At 47.3% G+C, this 24,455-nt stretch overlaps 1 protein-coding gene across 4 annotated transcripts in view; it reads left to right on the top strand.

Moving 5' to 3' along the window:
• The window catches only part of MIGA1 (mitoguardin 1), a 738,294-nt gene that overhangs the window by 92,282 nt on the left and 621,557 nt on the right, over positions 1–24,455 (top strand). For all 4 annotated transcript variants that reach the window (XM_085600123.1, XM_085600124.1, XM_085600121.1 and 1 more), the window contains 2 exons: positions 10,306–10,439; positions 18,321–18,447. In XM_085600123.1, coding sequence (XP_085456249.1) covers positions 10,306–10,439; positions 18,321–18,447 — 261 coding nt within the window. The remainder of the gene's footprint in view (positions 1–10,305; positions 10,440–18,320; positions 18,448–24,455) is intronic.

Genomic DNA, 24,455 nt, shown 5'->3' with positions numbered 1-24,455 from the left:
ATATTCCCATCTGTAACATCTTTACCTGCTCACATTGTTTCTGCAATTGCCGAAGACGAAAAACCTACAAAGATGAAGGTTCCCGCACACTCCATCACAACTTCCGGGCCTCTCCCTGCACAGCCGGACGCCACTCAGGGCCAGCGCCAATTACTCCACGGCGGGTGCCGGCTTCTTTCCAGGGCCTTCCAGGAGACAAGGGCCGTAGAGCTGAGGTTGTTCGCGGGTGACCAGCAGCACCTGGCCCTGTTGCTGTCCCTGCTCCAGCACGCCGGTAAGCGCCCTTGAGTCCAACTGCAGTAGGCAGCGCAGCTCCCCCACCTCCAGTGCACCACCAGACACCAGCAGAAGCTTCCTCACTTGCCCGCCCCCCGGTAACACCTGGGCGGACATGGCAGCACGCAAGACCCCGGCGTCTATGAGGCCTACTAGGGCATGACTGGATCGAGTGGCCCCAGAATGATGTTTTCACTCCCGGACGCAATGAGCCTCAACTCCGCCCACTGTGCTTATTTTCCTCCCACGGTTGCTAAGGTGGAAGAAAGTGGCGACTAGCGGAACAACCTCTCGACATTGCGAGAAGGCTCTGAAGCCCGCAAGATGCCGTGAGTGTGCACATCTGCTGTCCGGCACCGGGCACAGCTCTGATGCCTGCGAGCCGTGCAAGACGCCGAGCGTGTGCACGTCTGCTGTCCGGCGCCGGGCACAGCTCTGAAGCTGCCTTGTATGGTTGCAGTGAGAGGGCGGTGGGAGCGTGTGAAAGCTAATATCGCTAGAGAGGAGACGCCATGCGCGTGCGCATCGCCTGTCCGTGCGCGCACATGGTTTGTCTCCCTTCGCGCACCAAACCGACAACAATAGTATCGCCAAGGTGATGCAGCGCATGAGCTGCGTTCGCTAGGCGAGACCTACAAAGGACCACCCCCAAGCCAATGGCACTCACATCAACTGTGATAATATATAAATAATTCAAGCAAAACAGTTGAAGTGTAGGAGCAGAAATTCTGCTGTGTTTAATAAACAAAAAAACACGCTGCTTTCCAAGTACAAGTATAAAAGATAGCTGAAGCGTTCCGTCATCTCCAGAAAGTTAATTTGCTGTAGAATGACACAGTCCTGCGAAGGACAACATTTCTTAATTGCCCGGTGAAAAAGTGTCTTAAATATTTCACTTGTCGTGCTCCCTGGATTCATCATGGGCAAGGAGAAGGGCTCCAAGCAACCGGCGGCGTCCCACCAGACGCGGATTGACCAGTTCGTGAACTCGGACCCGGCGGGTGCGGGTGGAGGGGGGGTGCCGGCCCCGAGCAAGGACTTGGCCGTCATCCTTCAGGCCATTGATGCCTCTCACACATCCTTGGAGGGGATGGTTGGGGAGGTGAAGGTCGATGTTGCGCTTCTGCGGCAGGACCTTCGCAGCGTGTGACGGGGCAGGGGACATGACTGAGGAGGACTCACCTGTTTGGCCATATTGGTCACATGACCCCTCTATATCACTTTATGTTCATACACAGGCTGGCGAGGAGCGAGAGCAACCGCAGGACTGGATTTACAGCCCTCAGCCAGACTGGACTCAGAAAGAGGTACCGGGTGCCTTTAAGAGGGAGATCCCATGCGACGAGACTCCTCCCCTGGATGACGCGTCCTGTAGCGGGACTTCAAAGGAGAACAGGAACAGGAAGTTGGCGGACGGCGTTTCCCCGGAGTTGGAGAGTGAGCTGGAGTGGAGGAGAAGAGCGACGGTGAGCGGAGAGGAGTACGGGACATCGGAGGAGAACGAGTTGGAGTGGCGGAAGAGGAGCAGACTGGAGCGGACGGCGGAGCCGAGAGCCGAGACCGAAGAGCCTACGGGAGCCGAGAACGACAAGCCAGGAGGCCACCGATTCCGCGAGGCGCCCTGCCACGTTCCCAGGGGAGGAGCGTGGCTGGAGCAGGTACGGGGGAAAGTCGCAGGCTGGGTGGGGAAGGGAAAATCCTCTTAAAGCACTGATAACCTCAAAAACCCGCCATCACCCCCTATTCCCAAATCCCCTCCCCTGAGCACTTAGACACCAATTAGACTCTCGCTGCACGGTGTCCCTCACTCCTGGACCCTTCATTGCTTCGCTGGGCGACATCACCTAACACGTGATTTCCTTTTGTTTTCTTTTGGGTTATACCGGGGAAGAGAAACCTGTCCAGAACGACTAACAGGGAGAGAGGGACGACGGGAACACCTGCAGGGATTCGACCTACCCTGAACACGTCAGAGCAGCCCCGGTTCACTGGATGAGAAAGACTGTTACACTTGGCAATAAAAACCTACTTTGAAACCCCTTACCTTCTTGTGCAGCGTGTCTGTCACCCCGAACCCACTACACAGCGCCACGGCTCGCATCACGGAAACGGAGTCCCGGATCTCCACGGCGGAGGATGACATTCGCCTGCTACAGGACCAGGTCCGGGAGCTCACAACCCACTCCAAGGAACTGCACAGGCGGGCAGAAGATGCCGAAAATCGCGCCCGTCGCAACAACCTTCGCCTAGTGGGCTTTCCGGAGGGGGTCGAGTCTGGCCGAGCAGATGACTTTCTCGAACAATGGTTCAAATCCTGGATGCCGGCGGCCGGTCTGTCGACCTGGTTCGTGGTGGAGAGGGCGCACCGGTCGTTGGCGGCCAGACCTCTGGTGGCAGCCCCCCCGCGCCCCTTTATTCTTAGGATCCTCAACTTTCGGGACAGAGACGCTATCCTGCGGGAGGCGCGGGTGAGCGGCCCCTTGACTTTCAACAACCACACCATTATGGTCTTCCCAGACTACACCCGGGAGGTCCAGGAGCAACGCCGCTCCTACACGGAGGTCAAGCAAAAGCTGCGCTCCCTGGGCCTCCAATACCAGCTCCAATTCCCGGCCCGCCTTCGTGTCGTTTTCCAGAGTAAGACACTGTTCTTTGACACTCCCAGGGCGGCCTGGACCTGGCTCACTGAGGAAAGACCTTTGCGCCAACCCGGCGGGGTGTCGTCCACTGCTGTGCCCCGGGGACATGGTGCTGCTGGGTCCCAACGATCACGGTGCAAGAAGCGCACCCATTCACGACAGCGCCGTGGCGACGGCGCGGACCTGGTCTGCGAGCACATCTGGGAGACAGGTGCGGGTCTCCTCCGGCACCTCCTCTCGTGCGGCTGGGGGGCCCCGGCGCCGCCTGTCGCCTCGACCGGACGGGTCTCAAACCCCCCTCAACGTACAGATTGACCTATCGGACCTCTCCCGCAGTCCTGCTATATGACTTGCGGTTGTTTCATGCATCCACAAGGGGAGGCGGTGACCCTTCCGGGTGGCGGGGACGGGGGGCTTTGCAATCTCACGCTTTCCCACAGCAACCTAAGACGAGACACTGAAATCCGTGCTTCAGGAGGGGCCACCACGCTCTTTACACCCGAGCGCTTAGGCTTGGGGCTTTGTAATTGTTGGTTTAGTTCGGGCGACAGATGCTTCCGTTCTCGAAGTGTGGGGTGGGGGGTTGGGGTTGGATGCTTGTTGGTTGTTCCTCCTCGGGGGACTGTTTTGTTTGGTTTGGATATGTTTTTCTTTGAGCCTCTTACGCAGCACCACACCTCGCGTATCACTGCGCTTCTCCATGCAGCCATCCACACGGGCTCTGCCGCCGATCGCTTTCCCGCGCTGCCCGCTGGCTTCCCCTAGCGAGGGACCCGTAGCCCTGGCTCCCACTGGCCGCTCCGCTCCTAGCGCGCTCTGTTCCCATCATTATTATGGCTGACCTACCCTCTAAGGCTCAGGTGCGCGTCCTGTCCTGGAATGTGAACGGCCTACTAGATAGACTCAAGCGCACTGCCGTCCTTAAGTATGCCCAGCGCGCGGAAGCTGACGTGCTCCTGCTTCAAGAAACCCACCTGCTTGGCGGGAAATGCCCCTTTCTGGCGCGCTACGGATACGACCGGGTATGGCACTCGGGGTTCTCGCGCGGGTCGCGGGGGGTCGCTGTCCTATTGCGCCGCTCCCTTCCTTTTGTGTTTACCCAGGTGATTCATGACCCCCATGGGATGGGGATTGCCGTGTGTGGCACGCTTGAAGGGCGGCCGCTCAGTCTTCTGTCACTCTACACGCCGCCTACCGGGCTACCTCAGGCTTTATCTCACGCCGCATCTTTGCTGGTGACTCTCCCGCCGGGCGCTATTGTCTTGGGGGGGAGGGGGGCGGGGGGGGGGGACTTCAATGCGGTCTCGGCCCCACAGCTCGACTCCTCGGGTCCGGTTTCGGTGCCCCGCGCTGCACGAGTGCAGCAACTGGCGAACTGGGCGGAGGCTCAGGGCCTATGCGATGCGTGGCGGACTTGGCACCCACGCGCACGGCAATACATGCACACCTCGGCCGCCCACCACACTCATGCGCGTATTGATGCGATCTTTGTCCCCCCCGCTGACTGTGTAGGCATCCAGGACATCCGCATCCTTCCCAGGGGGATATCCGACCACTCTCCGGTCCTCCTGGGTCTGGGCCCCCCGCCTCGGGGGGGCCCGCCAAGTGTGGCGCTTCAACGCCTGGTTTCTCCAGGACAAGAAGCTCCGTAGGGAGGTGGGGTCCGCCCTGACGCGGTACTTTTGCAACAACGACGGGTCGGTCTCCTCGGCGGGTACCCTTTGGGAGGCCTGCAAGGCCACCGTCAGGGGGGCGGCCAAAACACAGGTGGTGCGGCATCGCCAGTCGCAACTCCAGCGGCTCACTGCCTGTGAGGCCCGGGCACTACGACTGGAGCTATCTCTCTCTGGGACCGGTGATCCGGCCGGGACTCGGCAACTGCGACTTCTGCGGGAGGAGATCCGTCAACGGTCGCTTGATGCGGCTAAGCTCCTCTGGCAATCCTCGGTGGCGAGGGTATATGGGTGGGGCGACAAGAACGGTGCGCTGCTGCACCGGCTGGCTACTTACCCCAGGGCGTCGCAAATTATCCCAGCGGTGACTGACTCTGACGGCCGGCTCCAATCTTCCGCCGTGGCTATCGCGGACGCCTTCGCTCAGTATTACTCGCAGTTGTATCGGGCCCGGGCGTCGGACCTCTCCTTAGCCTCAATGCTTGCCGCTAGTAATCTACGGCTTCCCTGTCTTCGGTCCAGTGACTGGGAGAGTGTGGAGGAACCCATTTCTCAGGAGGAGATTGGGGATGCGCTAGGGCGCATGTCTGCGGGGAAAACCCCAGGCCCGGACGGCTTCCCCCAAGAGTTTTATGCCGCCTATAAGGACCATCTGGTCCCACGGTTGGGTGCCCTCTATGCCGAAGCGGTCAAGAAAGGCTCCTTCCCTCCGGAAGCCGACATAGCCACGATTGTGGTCTTGCCCAAGTCTACGCCGCCCTCTTGCGACAGGTCGGCATACCGGCCGATCTCTCTTATAAATACAGATATCAAACTTTATGCGGCGGTCTTGGCCCAGAGGCTCCGGCCCTTTTTGCCAGGCTTGGTGCACCCGGACCAATGCGGCTTCATGCCGGACCGTGGCACTCGCCATTGCCTTCATCGCCTTCACGTGGCCCTGGCTCACCGCCACCGCATCTCTCCATATCTCACCCTCCTGCTTGCCGATTTCGAGAAGGCCTTCGACTCGGTTGGGTGGCCCTACCTTTTGAGGTCCTGTCCCACATGTGTTTCGGCGCCAAGTTTGTTGGAATGGTGCGGGTCCTTTACGGGCGCCCCCGCGCTAGAGTGTTGGTCAACGGGGCACTGTCGAGACCGCTACAGATCGGCCGGGGAACGCGGCAGGGGTGCCCGCTGTCGCCCCTCCTGTTCGCTCTTGCAATGGAGCCCCTAGCTGCCCTAATCAGAGCTGACCCTCTCCTTCGAGGCTGGGAGTGGCCGGGCTGTGAGTCGGACAGAATAGCCCTCTATGCGGACGACGTTCTGCTGTATCTTAGTGACCCGGCGCGCTCGGGTCCCCGCGCACTCCATATCTTGGGCCGCTTTGGCCGTGCGTCTGGCCTTTATTTAAACCTGCAAAAATCGGTTCATGTGCCTCTACACCCCTCTCGGGAGTGTTTTGACTGGCAGGATAATATTCCCCTTCGTCGGTTGTCCTTCAAATATCTGGGCATCTGGGTCTCCCTTCTCCCGGAACTGAGCTGGGCTCTTAATGTGACCCCCTTGGTCAAGAAGGCTAAGGCAGACCTGACACGATGGTAGTCGCTCCCGCTCAATCCGCTGTGGAGGGTGGCGCTCTACAAAATGATGATTCTCCCCCGGTTTCTTTATGTACTGCAGAATACTCCCGTGTCCTTCCCGCGGCCCTGGTTTCGCGAGCTGGACTGGTTGGCGACTAGATTTCTCTGGGGTGGTGGGAGACCGAGGTTGGCCCTGTCGACATGTCGCCTGCCCACCTTTGACGGCGGGCTTGGTATGACCAATCTTTACCTCTACTATTTAGCCACCCGCCTCCTGGTCATCCATGACTGGTTTGGAGGGGGATGGTCCGACCCGGCCTTCAGGGTGGAATTAGGGGACCTGGGTTTCTCCTGCATTCTGGACCGCCTGTACGGCGCCCCCATCCCGGCCTCCTGCCCAGACATCACCAAAGCGATTTTCCTAGCCTGGCGAGCGGCGCTTCGCCATACCCAGTGGACCGGGAGGCTGACTCGCGCCACTCCCCTCTGGCATGGGACGTGGCTGCGGGGCGTTGAGGACCTGGAGGGATTTAGGTCATGGGACCTGCTCGGCATCTCCCAGCTGGGGGATGTCTGGCGGGGGGGGGCGCATGTGCTCCTACTCGGAACTGCGGGCGCGCTTCTCCCTCCACTCATCTAAATTTTACAGGTACCTCCAACTGCGACACGCCATACGCACCTACACCCCTTTGGACATTAGGCTGCCGGACCACAGCCCCCCAGAGGCTCAGGTCCTGCTGGGCAACCTGGGGAGGGGGGGCATCTCCCGAATACATCGTTCTCTCATTAACAATACCCCCACGGCCCGGGAAGGCCTGAAGGAACAGTGGGAGGTGTGGGTGGGTCCCCTGGACGAGGCTGACTGGCGGGATGCCCTTATGGCCCCCAGACTGGTGACGGCCTCCGCTAAACTGAGGCTTATTCAAATTTACTATCTTCACACTGCCTACCTCACGCCGGCTCGTCTGCATCGTGCGGGCCTCTCCGCTGACGCGGCCTGCCCCCGCTGTGGTTTTGACCCGGCCGACTTCATCCATATGGTGTGGTCGTGCCCGGAACTGGGGGACTATTGGAGGGGCATAGAAGCCGATCTCACGGATGTCTTGGGCTGGGTGGTGCCACATGACCCTAGACACACCCTTTTGGGCATTACTGACGGTCTAGATGGCACACGCGCTGAGAAGGTATTCCTTATGACAGCATTAATGGTGGCGAAGAGGGATATTGCAGCGGCCTGGAAGCACCCACGGCCGCCTAGCTTGGCTAAATGGAGTACTGGAGTGGACTGGTGTGCGGCACAGGAGCGGACTCTTTATCAGGCGAGGGGATGCCTTAAGAAATACCGTAGGATATGGGGGAAATAGTTGGGCAATGTATTATGAGGAGGTGGTTCGGGAGGGGGGGGCCTCGGGTGGGGGCGGGGGGGGTGGTGTGATCTTGTGCTGTAAGATTATAGATTGGTGGTTCGGAAGGCTCAATGTTTCTTCTGTTGTATCAATAAAAACAATAAAAATTTGTTTATCAAAAAAAAATATTTCACTTGTGTTTGGAACGGGACAGGTTTCTCATGATTGAGAACCAATACATTTTAGCAAACCTGAAGTCAACTTCAGAAAGCATATCACAAAGTATGTCTTGGGTGAAAATTAAAATGTTATTCTGAAAACATGTCATCAAACCCTCAAATTAATTAGATAAAACAGAGGCCACAGAGAGTCCCCTTGGCAAAATGTTAAATATGCCTTGGCCTTTTGAACAAAGACAATGTAGCAATATGCATCTCGTATGCTAAAGAGGGATTTTGTCAGCATCTACGACTACCAAATAAGTAAGGAACTCTTGCTTTCACTTATTCCCTGGGATGAGTAGCTCCCCCCATTCTGGAAAACATTTTGCGGCGCCTCAAGCTCCATTGGACGGTAGATTTTAAATTTTAAAAAAACGAATCCCAGAAAATGTGTGATGTAAAATCATCTAGGAGTGATCAACAAGCCTGTAAGTCATAATATAACTGCTAAAATTGTTAGAGCATCACAAGAGAAGCACACAGCCAGAGCAAGTACACTACTAATGTCATAATTGAAATGGGCGTGGTTAAAGGTTTCCACTTGACATGCTTGTAAAGGAAGACATTCAGTACAATCTACCATCCAAACCTACTTAAGCATTTTTCTGGCTTGATGCATGCGCATCACACTACATATGTACAATTACTGTAACAATCAGGGTTGGTATCAGACACATCATTCATCAAATATAAAGGAGAACAAAATGGCAGTCATTTCCAAAAATAGGCTTGTAACGCTGGGCAAAGCTTTGATTCACAAAAGACAGACCGCCACCCACTAAATCCTTACTGCTGTTGGCACAGAACCGAGAGAAAGCAGAAGCCCAAATAATACTGGGCCTGAGTAGTGGACTGGATCTCCAACGAAACTACAATCCAAGGATGGAGTATCCCATGTGGGGTAGTGCCACAGTAGAGTGTAGGAGCAGTAGTAGCCCTTCTAAAGCTGCACCGAGTAACTACTCTGCTCCTGACCCTGGCACATCCAAGGATGGCGGAGATCACTGTGTCTGTACAAGCTTACAAGATGTGCTGCAAAATGCCAGCCAGGACCTAGGTCTTTTTTATGCTCATTTGGGTACTCAAATGGATACAGTACTTGTCTGTCGATCCTGAGCTTCTTAATAAACCAATCTGAGTATGAGCTAGGATTATTGTATCATTGGCGTATGACCGTAACCAAGAAAAAAGAAACTCCTAGCCAAAGTGAGAAACCTGCAAATATTCAACATGGCAGAGGGACAATATATATAATGTTATATATAATGTTAACAGTAGTAACACAAAACTGCCTCTTAGTGTGATTTGACCTGATTTATCTTGCCTATTAAAATGAGTAACTGGGTTAATTTCAGCTCTGACCCTGCAGTCATCTTGGATCGGCTTTTAGCGTGCTGTTGGATAGACTGAAAGCAAAGCAGTAGATGCCTTTGGATTCTCAATAAAAGAAATTAGAATGCCAAAACTCTAATTCAAGCTTCTAACTTCCAATGAATTGTAGCCCTTCACCATAACTATTTCAGCATGTAACATTATTTTCTGGATGATGGGTTTTTTCTTCAGCTTAAGCAGATCCTTAATCGCATCCTTAATCGCACAGGCGTCCTAATTCCGTTTCAACTCTTCTACAGAGGCCATCTTCCTTGCTTCAGAATCTTTCAGAATAAGTGATGGAGTTCACAGCGTTGCCTTCTCACTTCATTGTAATGCCTGAAAGGGGACTCTTACTTGAAGGGAAGTGGCTTTCATCTGTGTGTTTTATGAACATACCCTGCCATCAACATATAAATCTACATCTGTTTGAGTGGATCACGTTCAGTCTAGCCCAACTTTTCTCAATATGTGTAATGCTCCATGTGCAGCATGTCATGTCTGAATAGGATACAATTACTTAGCCAGTAGCAGCTGGGCACCGACTTAAAAAATCCTGTATTGGATCTCCATGGGATAGTCACCCCAACCTAGTCGTTAATGAGTAGAACTTTACTGACCAAATTGCTCCCCCAAATTAAAAATAAAATAGCCTCTTGGACTCGTCCATGTAAGAATCTCATGAATGTGTGCATCAAATTAATTCAATTTAGTGTTGCCCATGGTCAGGCAATAATTCCTCATAAATGGAAACAACTTATTCCTTATGACTGAAAAAAAGAAATTGCATGACTTTGCTGTCTTTTGTTTATTTTGTTTGCACTTTGATTGCATAGAATCAATGTTTTCTTGCGTACAAATGCTTGTATCATGGTACAGTAGTAATCTTTAAAACCTTGTGTATCAGTATATTAGTTTTGGTGTACTGTTGATCTTGCATGTTGACACTGTTAAAAGGGTTGATTGTTGTTGTAGCAATCTCTGCAACTCTTGCATAAGCCACCCACAGCATCAGCAGAGCTATTCATTTCCAAAGATAGCTTGGTATCTTCGCTGCTGCAAAAATAAACCGATCTCAAACCACAACTTGCATGTAGCAAACAAAGTCTGTCCACACCTGCTCTTTTGGTCCAGCATCTTTGTCTTGGGATGGATGTCATCTTATGAGAAATTGATACGTTATTGTCCTTCTTCAGAAATTTCTTTTTTGTTTATTGTAGGCTCTAGTTGTTCCAGTAGCAGACAAAATCTGACTCTTTCTTTGAGTTCAGCCAAAGAGAGAGGATCCCATTCTTTACACGCCAATGGCGGATTACTCAGTAAACACTCTGGATCCTTGCAGAGTTTGGCTTCAGTAAGTATGAAGATACTGTCTATCTTCGTATGTTCTAGAGGTTGACTAGCTGTCACCACACTTGTCTGAGAAAAAAGTTTGTGTGTTGAAGGATAATATGCCTTGGGTTTCACTCACACATTATGTAACAACTTGGATATTTTGCTAGCTGTTAGTCCTGCATATGAAAGAAACTCTAAATCGGGGGTGTGCGGTGTAGGTCATGTAGAGCCAAATATTTGAAAGATATCCAAAATACTATATACATACATCCTTTTTTGTAAAAAACACTTTTTAATAGTTCTTATTGGTACATGTCAAGTGAACGATAACATTGTGACAGAAACGTATAGTACCCCATAGGATTGTAGAGTATTCCATCATAGGAGCACTATGTGCACTTCAGTTCTCACCCATTTGTGTATTATATATTTACAACACAGTGCTCCACTTTTCACAAGATTTCACAAGAAAGGACTCATAGGGCAGAGTGTTACGAATATGGTGAAACTGTAGGGAAGCTACTGGCCCTGAAGACAAGGCAAAAAACAATGAAGAGCCAGATATCCTCAATATGTAATCAGGGGACTCTATATACCAGGGATACTCATAGTACGGCCCGGCAAGCCTTCCTTGGCGGCCCGCGGACCTTGCAAACATCGTACCTGTGCAAGCACCGCCGGTTGCAGCAGCGTGGAGCTATGGGGGCCGGGCCGGGTGATTCTTTTAAAAGCCATTCACTTGTTAATAAGGCTTTGTTGTATTTCACCTCTTCTTAGCGCCCCTGCATCTCCCCTCTGAATGAGTGGAGATGCAGGGGCGCTAAGAAGAGATGAAATACAACAAAGCCTCATTAACAAGTGAATGGTCTTTAGAAGACCTGTGAAGTACTTGGGTGCGGCGGCTGTGTGCGTTCCAGGGAAGCTGACTCAGCGCGGGTTGAGGTGACGGACAGGGGGGGGGGGGGTGTACAACTTTGGGCTGGCTGGCTGCAGCACACATGGAGTCTGCTCAAAAGAACCGGGCACTACTATGTGTATGCATGTGGGTGCAGAGCGCTCGCCTGCCGTACCACAGCTCGCTGACTATTCACCTGTCAAAAGCGGAAACTGCACACCTAGTCCATCAAGGCGCTGCTGTCCAGGTCGCCTAAACCCTCCTCAGCCCCCACCCTGAGCTCAGCACTCTGAATGTGGAATCTGTCGTGGCACACCCACGCAACACACCGCACATGCGTTCGTCTGTGAAGCACCTATGATAGGAAACAGGGTTTCAACATCAGAGGCAATTTTGATGCAACAGCTGAAGACAGTTACATTTTTTTATTGACAGGAAAGTGAAATATAAATGTTATCTTTAAAAAGGGAAAGAAAGAAAGAATATAAATGAAAGGGAAAGTCTTTGGACCTGCATTTAACAAACCGTGCAAAAAAAATAACACCAGGAGCCATATTTATAAAACCTCAGGCTCTCCTTTGGGTGGGCCTGGTGCAGACAGCATCTGTGTGCAATATCGCAAAAATATGCCTTCTCTCCTGGGCAGGTGCACCTCTGCTGAGGACAGCGCAGCAGCAACAGACTATAGTTGCTGGTCTCTCCGTCAATGCAGAGGTCCAGGCAGCACATTGTGAAGGCGAGAGGGATTCCTGAGTACAAAAGCATTAGCCTGCAGAGTGATGCCTGCAGGTCCCGGGGAAGGTTGTGTCCTACTCCTGAAGGTGCACACACTCAGGGTGCGCACTGGCTGTACACCACTTCATATGCCGCGTAGCATTAGTGCACCTATCGACAGCCGGCTTTTCCCTGTGCCACTGTCTGAAAGATATGACGGACATGACAAAGTCTTCCAGGGCTTAATTTGTGCGGGTGTTTGCCAGTGCTTTAATGCCCTTTATCTATAAACATCGGCATGTATTAACTAGAATCCACCTCGGCTGCCCACCTTGTCCTGTTGCTTTCTTGCCATCCTGCTGTTCCTGCGGCTGGGATCACTTTTGTCCCCTTGACAGGGGGAGGGAGGGAGACAGGGAGGGAGACAGAGAGGGAGGTAGACAAACGCAGTGAGTGAGGCAGAGGGAGAGAGATAGAGGAAGAGAGAGAGGGAGAGGGAGGGAGACAGGGAGAGTGATAGAGGGAGAGTGATAGAGGGAGACATAGATAGATAGATAGATAGATAGATAGATATATAGATAGATAGAGATGTGTGAATGCCGGGTCTGGTGGGTCAGTGGGCGAATGCGTCTGCTGCAGGGGCCTGTGTTCAACCACATGGTCACAGTTTTTTTTTGTTGCTCTAGCCCCGCCCCCTCCCCCACTGACCTCGCCCCCACCGGTGCGGCCCTCGGCCACTGTAAATTTGGCCCCCGAGAGAAAGTTTGTGAGTACCCCTGCTATATACTGACCCAGGGGATATAGTAAAAGTATTTCAGGAATGTTATCAAGATCTTTATATGGAGGCGAAGCAAGGCCCCCGCAGTTATATTTATGTGAGGGCTAGTAAAGAATATAGGACATTAGGAGAAGATGTCAGTGAAAAACTCGAGACTGAATTCACACTTGAAGAGATACGAATAGCAATACAGCAGTTGGCCTCAGGGAAAGCAGCTGGCCCCGACAAGATTCCATCGGAATTTTATAAAATCTTTCAGGAAGAGCTAACCCCCCTGATCTTGGATCTCTTTTTGGTAGTACAACATCTTGGGAACCCCCCAGATTCTTGGAAGGGCACTAATATTGTCATCTTCCCCAAGAAGGGTAAACCATTGGATAAGCCCACCTCGTATAGACCCATTTCCCTAATAAACGCGGACGCAAAAATCTGTTCTAAAATATTGGCGAACCGCCTCCAGAGGGTCATAGCGAGCCTTGTGTCACCCTGGCAGCATGGTTTTGTATCTGGACGAGATACAACTGATCATATAAGACGAGCAGTGGCCCTATTTGACATCACAGGGGAGACTAATGGTCAGCTAGCTATGATCCTTCTGGATGCCAAAAAGGCATTCGACCGGGTGTCATGGGAGTATCTATGGGGTATTATGGCAGCCAAAGGGTTTGGGCCCCGGGCTATCACAGCAATTAAAGCTATGTATAAAACCCCCTATGCAAAATTACAGCTAATGGGCAGAGAATCAGAAATGATAAGGGTCTCCCAAGGTACTAGGCAGGGATGTCCCTGCTCACCAATTCTATTTGCCCTTTATATTGACCCATTTATCCAAATGATAATTGAGAATAAGGTAATTGTCCCAATCATGACTCAGGGGTATGGAACTAAAATACTTGCTTACGCAGATGACATTGCGATACTAACACCTAACCCTGAGGAAGCTACAAGGGAAATCGAGGATATTGCAATTGTATTTGGGAAAGAATCAGGGTACTTATTAAATAAATCAAAGACCCAAATAATCTGTACCGACAATGTCATCTTTACGGACAACCAAAGAGTAAAGACTGCTACGTATCTTGGAGTCAAGATTACACCGGATATTAGGCAGATTGCTCAAATAAATTTAAACCCTGTGATCAGTAAAATATCCCTAGATCTTAGGCAAATGAACTCACTTCAGTTAAATATTATAGGGAGGGTGAATGTTCTTAAAATGAAAATGTTCCCCAAGGTGTTATACTTATTTAGGTCACTCCCGGTGGAAATAGAAGGATCTATAATTAAAACGCTAGATTCAATATTTAATAGATTTATTTGGCAATATGGCAAGGTTAGGAGATCTCTTAACTTTCTTACTCTACCACAAGCACGGGGCGGGTGGGCGGCTCCTAACTTAACCTTTTACCACTGGGCTGCTCTGCTACAACGAATGAATATACTTTTTTTTTTTAAAATATGTTAATAATGGATAAAGAGCCCCCAACAACTTACGAACTGGCGCTAGGGGAAGAGGCGAAGGCATTATTTCTACGTAAAGTAGAACCAAGTTATTATAAGAAAGTACGACTTAAGATTATTCTCAGTGCTTGGAAAAATACAAAAACACATGAACATTGAGAAGTTAGCCAAATATACACCTATCTGGAAGTCAATTTTGTCTCCCCCTGTGTATTATGATGCAATAGCTAAACAGTGGGAACAACTAGGATTTCGGACGTTGGGGGATATTCAGCTAAACGGACAAGTTTATTTGTTTAGCGAGCTGCAAAAAGAAGTTGGAATCTCGGACGGACATTACCTTAAATATTTACAAATTAATGGGGTGGTTGGTAAATTGAGACCGATGTCTAATGCTAAAATCGCAACATCTATATAGCTTGATGATGGAGCAAGCTCAAGATGATATAGACAAAACTGAAAGAAAATGGGCCAACAAACTAGAGGATGAAGATATTGACATTGATATGACAGTACAATTAGGGAAAAAAAATGCTCCTATCAGCTAATTTACAATCACAACATTATAAGATGATCTATAACCTATATTTTACTCCTCCTAAACTATTTCAATGGGGAAAAAGGGAGGATGACAAATGCCCTAGATGTGGGGTAGGACCAGCAGAGGACATCCATATGTTTTATGGGTGCGTACAACTGGATCTGATAAAAACTGAATTAGTACAGTTTTGGGTAAGGATCCTTGGTAAAACTGTCGAATTAACCCCTACGCTTATGCTGATTGGATATGATAGCAAGTTAGAACTAGATCGAGCTCAGACCAGCATCGTATTCATCTCGGTTACCATAATTAGATTACTTATTGCTACCAGATGGAAGGATACACTGCCCCTATCTTTTCATGAATTTCTGGCTCGCTTTATAGCTGTTTATAATCTTGAACAGGCTCTGTACACCTGTAAGGGATATCAGGTTAGAAAATGGGGCACTAAATTATGGGCTCCCGTAACAAAATGGTTAAAAGGGTAAAGGATGAAAGATTTTTTTATTTTTTTTTATTTTTTATGTGCTTCTATGAATGTTTTGGCTATATTATTGCTTTTCTGTTACTTTCATTATTCATTTGGATTAATTAGCAAGCTTTGACAAATTGTTAAGAAGACTTCTTATATGTATGTAAGATTAATATCTCTCTGAATGCTGATTAAATAAAAAATAAAAAAAATAAAAAGATTTCACAAGAAAGGATTGCATCAGGACGTCGGGGCACACCACATTTTACACACATTCTTGGTGGTTTCTCCAGGGACCCCATGTTCTTTCCAATTTTTGAGTACACCCACAACTATTATATATCGATTATTTTTGTGCCCATGCACCAATCCAAATCTTTACTCGAATTTTAATGTTGAATTGAGGGTAGTTGGCACTCCCCATAGTTGAACTATATTTCTACAGGCTGCTATGAGACCCATATTACAAAATAATTTTTGGTATCTAGTACAATCTTCATCCCCCAACTTTCCTGGGTCCCTGCATGGCTCCACTTTAGTTGTCATCTAATAAATCCCCAATGTCTTGCTTCCCTTTCTGACGGAGTTCCGCTAGCGTATGAGGCCTGGTAATCACCATTTGCTTAGATAAGTTATATTGCTTTTTGTGTTAGAGGTTCTAACAACATCCTATCCCCAAGGGGGATTGCTATCCTCCAACAGGGATTCCTTAGGGATATCCACTAGTAGGGCATGTCCGAGTCTAAAGTAGTGAAAAACCTTTCCCTCCAGCATCCCATTTTCTTCTTTGAGGACTTGAAATATCTTAATAGTTTCATCCACCCACACACCTTCAAACCAGGTTATTCATATTAGATCCCACCCGCTAAGGGCAGTTAATTTGCTTGTTTCACCCAGGCGTGATGAGCCCCATAGCGAAGTCTCTTTTGTTAACACACCTTGCCTCCACCTTGATAGCCCTCTCCCAGATCCGCAGCACCACACGCATATATGTTGGCCGCCGCACATTACATCACCTTCCATTTATGGCCGCCAGGTACCACCTAGGGCCAGTCTGATCTAATTCCTCTGACCAATGGCTCCTTCTGGGTTGCGAACACCCAGACATTAACTATCAGCTGTGAGGCCCAGTAGAATTTCCTGATATCAGGCAGAGCAAAGTCTCCATTTTACAGCCCCATACCCCCGCAATAGCTTATTCAAACCAGTCTAGGAGATTAAAATGCATCCTTGTGAACACTGGAAATCATAGGTGCCGGCTATTTATTTTGTGACTGGCAATTCTTGTTACATTAATACTAGCAGATCATTTTTTTTTTATAGCTAGAGAAACTTGCCAGCATTCTGATATACTTCTATGTATCGGTTACAAAAAGGTAGCATGAAGATATTTCCATACATCTTGTTGAGGAATGCAGGAGTCTGCAGTTAGTTAAAAATAATAACATAATTCTGATATCTTAACCACCACGTTCAGGCTAATTAATAATAACATTTGGATTGAAAGCTTGTTTGTGTTATGAATATTCCATCCAGCATCTCTTCTACATTTGTACCATGTGTACGGAGTCGGTGCTGTGTTATTCCGTGTTGGTGGGCCTTTCATCTAATCGTCAAAAAGTGTTTTATTAGTCATTTAAAAAAAAAGATATATATTTTATTAGTTTTTAACAATACACAGTATAGAAGGCATTCACATTGACAGTGCAAAAGACACAAGTGTTTGCTAGTGTCGGTACATTATACACTCGGTGACATGCGTATGTGTTTTACAGTATGTTTTCATCAACAGTGAGTATTTCTATACATTCAATGTGGTTCAGTATAATCCAGTGAAAGAGAACCCACTCACAAATAATAATCATAACAATTGTGTCTCACCCCCTGTCGGGATGGGGCAGTGAGGAGCCGGAGACCAGGTCTACTGTTATATGGTTTTATTCCTTTGTATTTCTTTTTTTCCATACAAGTGCTTTCTTTTGTCTAGTTCGGGGGGAGGGATCCGCTTTCCCTTACTCCCCACGGGGTGTCTTAGTTCTGTTCCTTGCAGGGAGGAAGTCTTCCTTTCCTGGGCAGGGGACGGAGGTGCTTCCCTCTATCGTCGGGGCCGGTATACTTCTCTGGGGTTCCGTCGGATGTGAAAGAAAAAGGAGAGATAGGGAGGGGGTCAGTTCTCACTAGACAATGTATCGAGTGCTTTCCCAAGGGACCGGGAGTGAAGGACGTCACCAAAACAAAAAGTGCTCTATACATGCACTTAGGTGCCGAATGTGAATAATGAGGGAGGGGGAGAGGGAAGGGACAACAAGGTTGTGCAGATACACGGCTCTGTTGGCAAAAACGCTGTGCCTACACCTGCGCCCGCTCCCGCCTTCCCAAAGCCCTTGACAGCCGCTCCCGTACCTGGAAAAGCCACGCACACCTTGGTACGTGGCTCGGGGATTCGCCGGGTCGTTGGCCTCCTGGCTCGCCTGCCGTGGCTCCGTCTTCCGACTCAGCTCCCGTCTTCCTCTTCTCTGCCGCCTCTGGTTTCTCCTCTCCAACGAACACCGCGTCCTCCTTCGTGCACACCGCTGGGTTCCTTGCTCGGGTCATATATCCCGCCTCCTCTCCAAGTTCCGGGTGAGTGGCCAATGAAAGAGCCATGACGTCGCGGGAGGGCTGGGCTTCCGATAGACTCGAACTCCGGTTAAAGGGACCGTGACTCCTCTCGGGCTGAGACCCCGGCCCCCAGTCATCCAGGTCCTCACGCCAATCTTCCTGACGGGGAGGAAACAGAAGGTTTGAAGGCGACCACCACTCGTATGTCCCTGTAGAAGTGTCACGGGTCGGCGCCCCCTGTCACACCCCCCTACCTCCATCCCTCAGACTCACTCGTGTTTTATTAGTCATATAAAGTAGGAAGCCTATTCAATAATATAAAAAAAGGTTGTGTTCCCAAATTCACCACCCACTTACCTAACGTTTCAAAATTAAATTGTTTTTGTTACTTTGTAGCTCTTTCATTGAAAATCATTTGTTTGATTTGTTCTTTTTTAGGTACATAGTGTAAATTCTTGCCACAGTTATGCTTGTCCAAATGCTAATTGTTGGGATAAAGCAGAAGAAGATGATATGAAGCTTGTGAACATTCCAGTGACCACTCCTGAGAATTTGTACTTGATGGGTATGTAAATCGTCAGAGGACACATGTATGAACAAGTGCTTTTTAAATTTCAGATATACCATGTGTGATGCAATCAAAGTGCGCAGCCTAGGTCTGACAACTGAATTGTTTATATATTGTCAGGTGGATAGCCATTTTTTTGCTGCTTTTGTTGAAAAATGCAATAATAAGCTTATTTGCTTTGAGGATAAGAGGGACGTAAAATGACAGGTTGCTTCAAAAACCAGTGGCATGCATTTTTTTGTGAATTTAACTGTGCCTTTGTCGTCATACTTTTTCTTATTAGACTTTGGTATCCAAGTTTCTTACAGTCTCATATCCTGGGTTTGTCCTCTGTATTCGATACAAAACAATGTGAACTGCTGCTGCGATCGGTTGCCCATATGTCTGACCCAGTTCTCATGGACTTTACATCCTGGATCTTTCTACCGTATCCAATAGGGTGGATATGAACTCATCCTTAGTTAGCTACGATCTATGGGCCTCATTTCTGATTTGGCTCTCAAATAATTTTAGTCATTTCTATCCAATAGTACATTGCGTTAAACTCTTTTGAATCAGCCGTGGAGTCTACCAAGGACCACCTTGGTCTTGCATCGTATTTAATGTATACATAAACCAATCTTCCAGAGAGGGAGAATTTGAAACCTGAAACTTCATTCATATATGGATAACATTAAGATAGTTTGTGTGTCGGTGGGCTACCAAATGATTTTACTACCTGAGGACGGAGTCTGGTTGACGTAGCCACACGGATAAACTGAAGCTGCCTTACACGGAGTCAGGCCAAGACTCATGTGCTGCTTTTGTGATTCAGCTACATTGTTGTCTCTGCCAATACCATCCCACAACCTCTCACTTTGTCATTACCATCTGATTCTTCAACAAAGTAAAAAACCTGAAAGTAATCTGGGTTGGCAATTTCGGATTTGGGGCTGAAACAGGATCATACACAGTGGCCATTTCGCAGTTGGAGCGCCTTAAAAGGTTTTGCTCATATATTGTTTAAAGTCATCACAAAGGAATCCTATAGATCTGATCGGTGCTAAAATGCTGAACATGACCATGCAAATGCAATGATGGCAGGGGTCCCAGATGGGCAGGATGTTAATAGTACAGCATCCTGTTGCAAGTCTTCAAAAGTGCAACAATGTTTCTTTCTGACTAGAGAGTTTGCACAGGCTGCTGAAGGGCAAATTAATTGTATCCAAAATCCTTTGCCTCGTCTACAAGTACTTGGTGGCATCTACCTTTGAGGAAAATAAAAACCAAAACATGCAGTACTTTTCCATGCAGGGACTGCTGAGTATCCATGCCACGTGATTGAGGTGGAACAGACCAATGGCATTCTCTATTTGGACCATGTCTAATCGAACTTTCTTCTAAGAATATTAAGGAGACAGAAGCCATCTCCAGCACCTACCTCCGGTGTGGATCCGTGTAGAGTCTACTATTGCCAGTTACTTTGAAAGGCATATGTTGCTCTCTGTTCACTTACTCCATAAAGGTATTAAAAAGGATCATCTTTAGGAGAATAATTCGGGGACGAACATACTTTGTGTACTAAAATAGGGAAGCTTGTAGAACCCATCTCCTCCACACCTTCAAACTTCCAAGAAAGGAATGACAGTATTTGAAGACATTTCCGCAGCAGAATAAGTTATGAGAGGCTCCTGTCTTGGAGAGTGTCTAGAAGACTTGACATTACGTTTGATTTAGCTTCTTTCGCTGGAGGAGCTATATGTCCGATATCAGCAGCTCTATTTCTGGAGTCTTGAACTTCATTAACTACAGGCCCAATCTCTGTATTTGGAAAGCACAGTTGGAAACAAACCCGCCGGCACTCAAACCTGCATACCAAGGACAACGTACAATTATTGCTATGAATTCGCGATATGGATACTCTACTAATCAATGAAATATGATGATCATTGCAATGCCTGCAAATATCGCTTGCAACAAGGCATTTGATTCAATGATACCCTTTTCTGTTCTGCAAAATCAAGTTGATAAGAACACCAGGATACTTTGCTTCTGCAAAAATAGATGGAAATTAGAAACAACTCTGGGCCCCATTACAAGTTAAATATTATTTCCTAGATTTAACCAGAAACAGATTGTTTGGTCAAACTACTAACTGATTGAACTTACACCAACGTTAGGAGGATCATTTAGAGTCCAGGGCAAAATAATTTCCATTATAAATGATATATTTGTTTATGTTATTTATTTTTTGTGCTTACTTTAGATCTCTAAGGAAAGAAAATGGGACATAATTCATGCAGTCTGTACTTCAGAAAATCTGCTCATGGTATTTTGCCAATTTTCACTTACACTTACCGGTATCTAAAATAAATTATGTTAGTGCAAATGAAAACTTTGTGCAAGTGCAATTTCTTTAAGGCTGTACATTGCTGCTATTGTTAAAACAGAACAAATCCTGTGCGCACTAATATTTGCTCTTTGTCAGGGTGTAAATGAGGGCCTCTATATTTTAATCTTAAAACATAAAATAACCTCAGTCAGCTTATTTTAGTCTCCACTCAAAAGGCACAGTTGTCCTCTGATCAAGGGCTGCTGCAGACGCAGTTAGCTCCTGTTTTCTAGCAGCCCACAGCAGGAGCATTGCTTTGAAGTGCATGTGTAGGCTTAGTGCTAGTCTGGAGTGCAGTCACAATGTCATAGTTAGTGCTTTAGAGTAAAGCAGCCTCTGGTGGCACCGCCTAGAACTCTAGCATGATGCTTTGTGATGCTCCATGCCACCAAGAATGGTAAGTGCAATATTACCCTCGACATATAAAACACACGAAGGCAGCTTATACTTCTCCTGTTTTACCGAGTACTTGTAAGTATCCTCATTAGTTGTTTACTGCATTGTTTGACCATGATCAGTCTTGCTAGTACTTCAGCTCACAGTTGCGAATAATGATGAACCGAGATGTTAGTGAGAAGTAGTCCATCAGTCTTGTTTATTGAATTGTTACCTGCTAAATTCAAAATTTGAAAATTGAATAGAACACACCGTGTACCGAAGTTCCTTTCTGTTTTCAGTTTTTCTTATACATACAATAGTACGTACATGAATATATAAAATTCCCTGAAGAAGGGCAATCCTGCTAAATGCATTGGGGCAAAGTTTTTTTTTAATGTAATTATGAAATTAATTTCTAGCAAAGAAGTAAAAGTAACTCTGTTTCATCAATAAAGAGAATAAAGGGACTATAATGATGAAGAAGAATGAACAAAGTGAATAATGCTGTGAGGCATAAAAAAGGGTGCATCGGTAGACCCATTTCAAGATTTGAACTGTGCTGCACTGTGGTAGGTGTCATACTCCTAAACGTAAGGAGTTGATCCTGCTGGAATGCAAAACATAGACTTTAGATTGTAAAGCAAGACTAACAGGAAGTGTGCTGACACAGAGTATCCGAATAGATGTATCACACCTCTCAGAGGGTTTGATTGGGCATGTAGTGAATAAGCTTGGCTTGAAGTTTCTGGGCTCCGTACCGATTGTCTTCAATCAAATATGTACCATCCTCAGTGGTGCAGCTCAGGGCGACATTGAGATATTAATGTATCCCCATCCAAGTTGCTACATTATGGACTTTGAACAGGCTGAAGGTATTATACCTCCGAACCCTAGTAAATTCCATTAGAGTATTCCAGTTGCAGGGAAACAAAAGCATTGTCCAGTATGACCTGATTTGGAAAGGCCAAGTAAGCTAAATGCATCCTCAAAATGTGTGGAGTGGAAACCGCTCTTTGCTACTTATTATTTGCGCACACACTGTTAAGTTAGCATTAATGATGACTTTAAGGCCATAGATCTGTTTAAGAGGTATTGGATAGGGGTAACAGATGGAAGGTCAGAACTTGGATTCCTAGTAGCCTACTGTCAAATTAAAAATAAGAACACCTATGTTATTGAAACTGAACTCCGGTATATTGTGATTCAGCCAGGCAAGACTGAGGTCGGTAAGCCAGCTCATTTAATCACCCTATCATGTACAGCAAAAGCTGAGTTTTGTCCAAATAAAAAAAATGGTCATATCTGTCTCTTGTACGTATATTTAAATAAAGTGGTGAAAGACTCGCTGGCTATGGGATGCTAGGTACTGCACTGATTCATAGACTGGAGGAGCCATAGATTGGCCAATTTCCTGGAAATATGATTGAATCCTTAGAGTGAAGTGTGTGGGATACCAGTAGCTTTCAGCCTCTTCAAAATTGTAAAATCAATTGAACAAGAAGCCTCCAGTAATGAAAGAAATTCAACACACTATCCCTGCTTCACCTCCAAACCATCCTGTATCCAGAGCCACGCTTATTCAGTCCCTTTCCCCAGGACAAAAGCCGGTCTGATAGAAATCCAGACTGTTATTAGAATCTATAAAATATTGAACCTAAACGTGTACTGATGTTCTGTCCATGTAAAGGTCAAATGCATCCATGCTCTGAAGAGATGGCTTTTCAACAGTCTAAAAGACACTACTTTCTTTACCACATTAGACACAGATTCCGTCACAAAGATAAAATGTAGAGGATGGCTAACCTGATTGGGGCATATGGCTCTGCGTAAGGTAGTGGAGTAACTGATCATTAGTACATCACTGATCCTGTACAAGAGACAACAGAAGGTTGGAACGACTGAGTCATTAGTACGAAATGCCTTAAGGTATAATAAAAGTAGACTACAAAATGGGACAGGCCCGAACACCCAAGTGTGAGGTGTCGCAGAGAAAATCGAACTTTCCTGTAAAGTCCATGAATACTAGAAAAGCGTTTTGGGAGATTTGGGAGTGATACTGGAATGTAAATTCCCTCACATGCCTCTGTTTGTGGCCATGGGTATTCCAAGTGTTACAGATATCTCAAGGGAAAAACTTGAGTGTGTTGGGCCTTGTTGTTGCCAGGAAAGACATACATTGCAAGACAGTGGGTATCCTCACAAATGCCGGCAAAAGGATGCAGCAGGCGGGGATGTATTTCTGCATGAGGGATGAGAGTGATGAATGAAAGTAGAGGATGCCTAAACAATTTTGTGACGATTTGGTGGAGATGAAGAGATTCTGCGGTCTGAGAGAGGATGATACAAATACTGCAAGCGAGAAGCAGGCGTGTGTAGGGCAAATCAAAAACTGTGAAGAGGGAGGGCAGAGTGGACAGGGGACACTGGTTGTACTGATAAAAACATGAAGCACATGTAAGGTTTTCCCCAAGTGTTGTGTCTAGCTGCCTGACGAGATGAGTATCGTGGTTGTAATTGAACTCCCTGTTTGCTTGACTATATGTTTTTGACTGTATATCCGGCGTTTTCTGCACTAAGTTTGATAAAATGTAATAAAACATTAGAACAACGAAATGTCTTAAAGTGTGCTATCTCAAATTCTGAGGTTGGAGTCTGAGCAAGTAAACTCTCAGCCGTATTTGCTGTTTGTTGTTGAATACAGATATTAACCTAAAGAAACAGAGGGTGCAGCCCCTGAATACAATGCCATAAACATCTGTAGCGCTTGGAGGAGACAGTAAACATCTTTCATTGCATTAGTAGACTAAAAATGTGGGTGGTGATATCTGTTTGCAGTTTCTATATGTGCTGCTTTACAGTGTCTCTGGTCTTAGGCAGTTGGTTGCATCTTATTTCGTTTTAATTTCTAACACACCAGCACTTACCTTGTCTCACAGTAAATCTTGCATAGTTAATTTTTTTGTGAACTATTTCAGTGAATTGTGTGCCAATTTTCAGAAATATTAGCTGTGTACTAAACGAAGAAATCTATGTTTAGCTTTTGCAGGTCAATCTTTGGGCAAGCCCTGTGGTGGTGCCTTTAAAAAAAAAAAATGTAAACCAAAGCAAAATCCTCGGAGTCAATTCTCTTTTTAGGACTGAGATTAGTGAGGGACTCCAGCCGAGTGTATAAAAGGTGTTTTTTTTTTTAACGCTGTCTCATATTAAAATACATCACAACAATAGCATGGGTAATGCCGTGTGGTCTGATTGTAGT

This window comes from Triturus cristatus, chromosome 4_2, assembly GCF_964204655.1.
Source record: "Triturus cristatus chromosome 4_2, aTriCri1.1, whole genome shotgun sequence".
Taxonomy (NCBI): Eukaryota; Metazoa; Chordata; class Amphibia; order Caudata; family Salamandridae; genus Triturus; species Triturus cristatus.
Note: the sequence above shows the minus strand (reverse complement) of the source record. Positions and strands in the feature narration are given on the sequence as shown.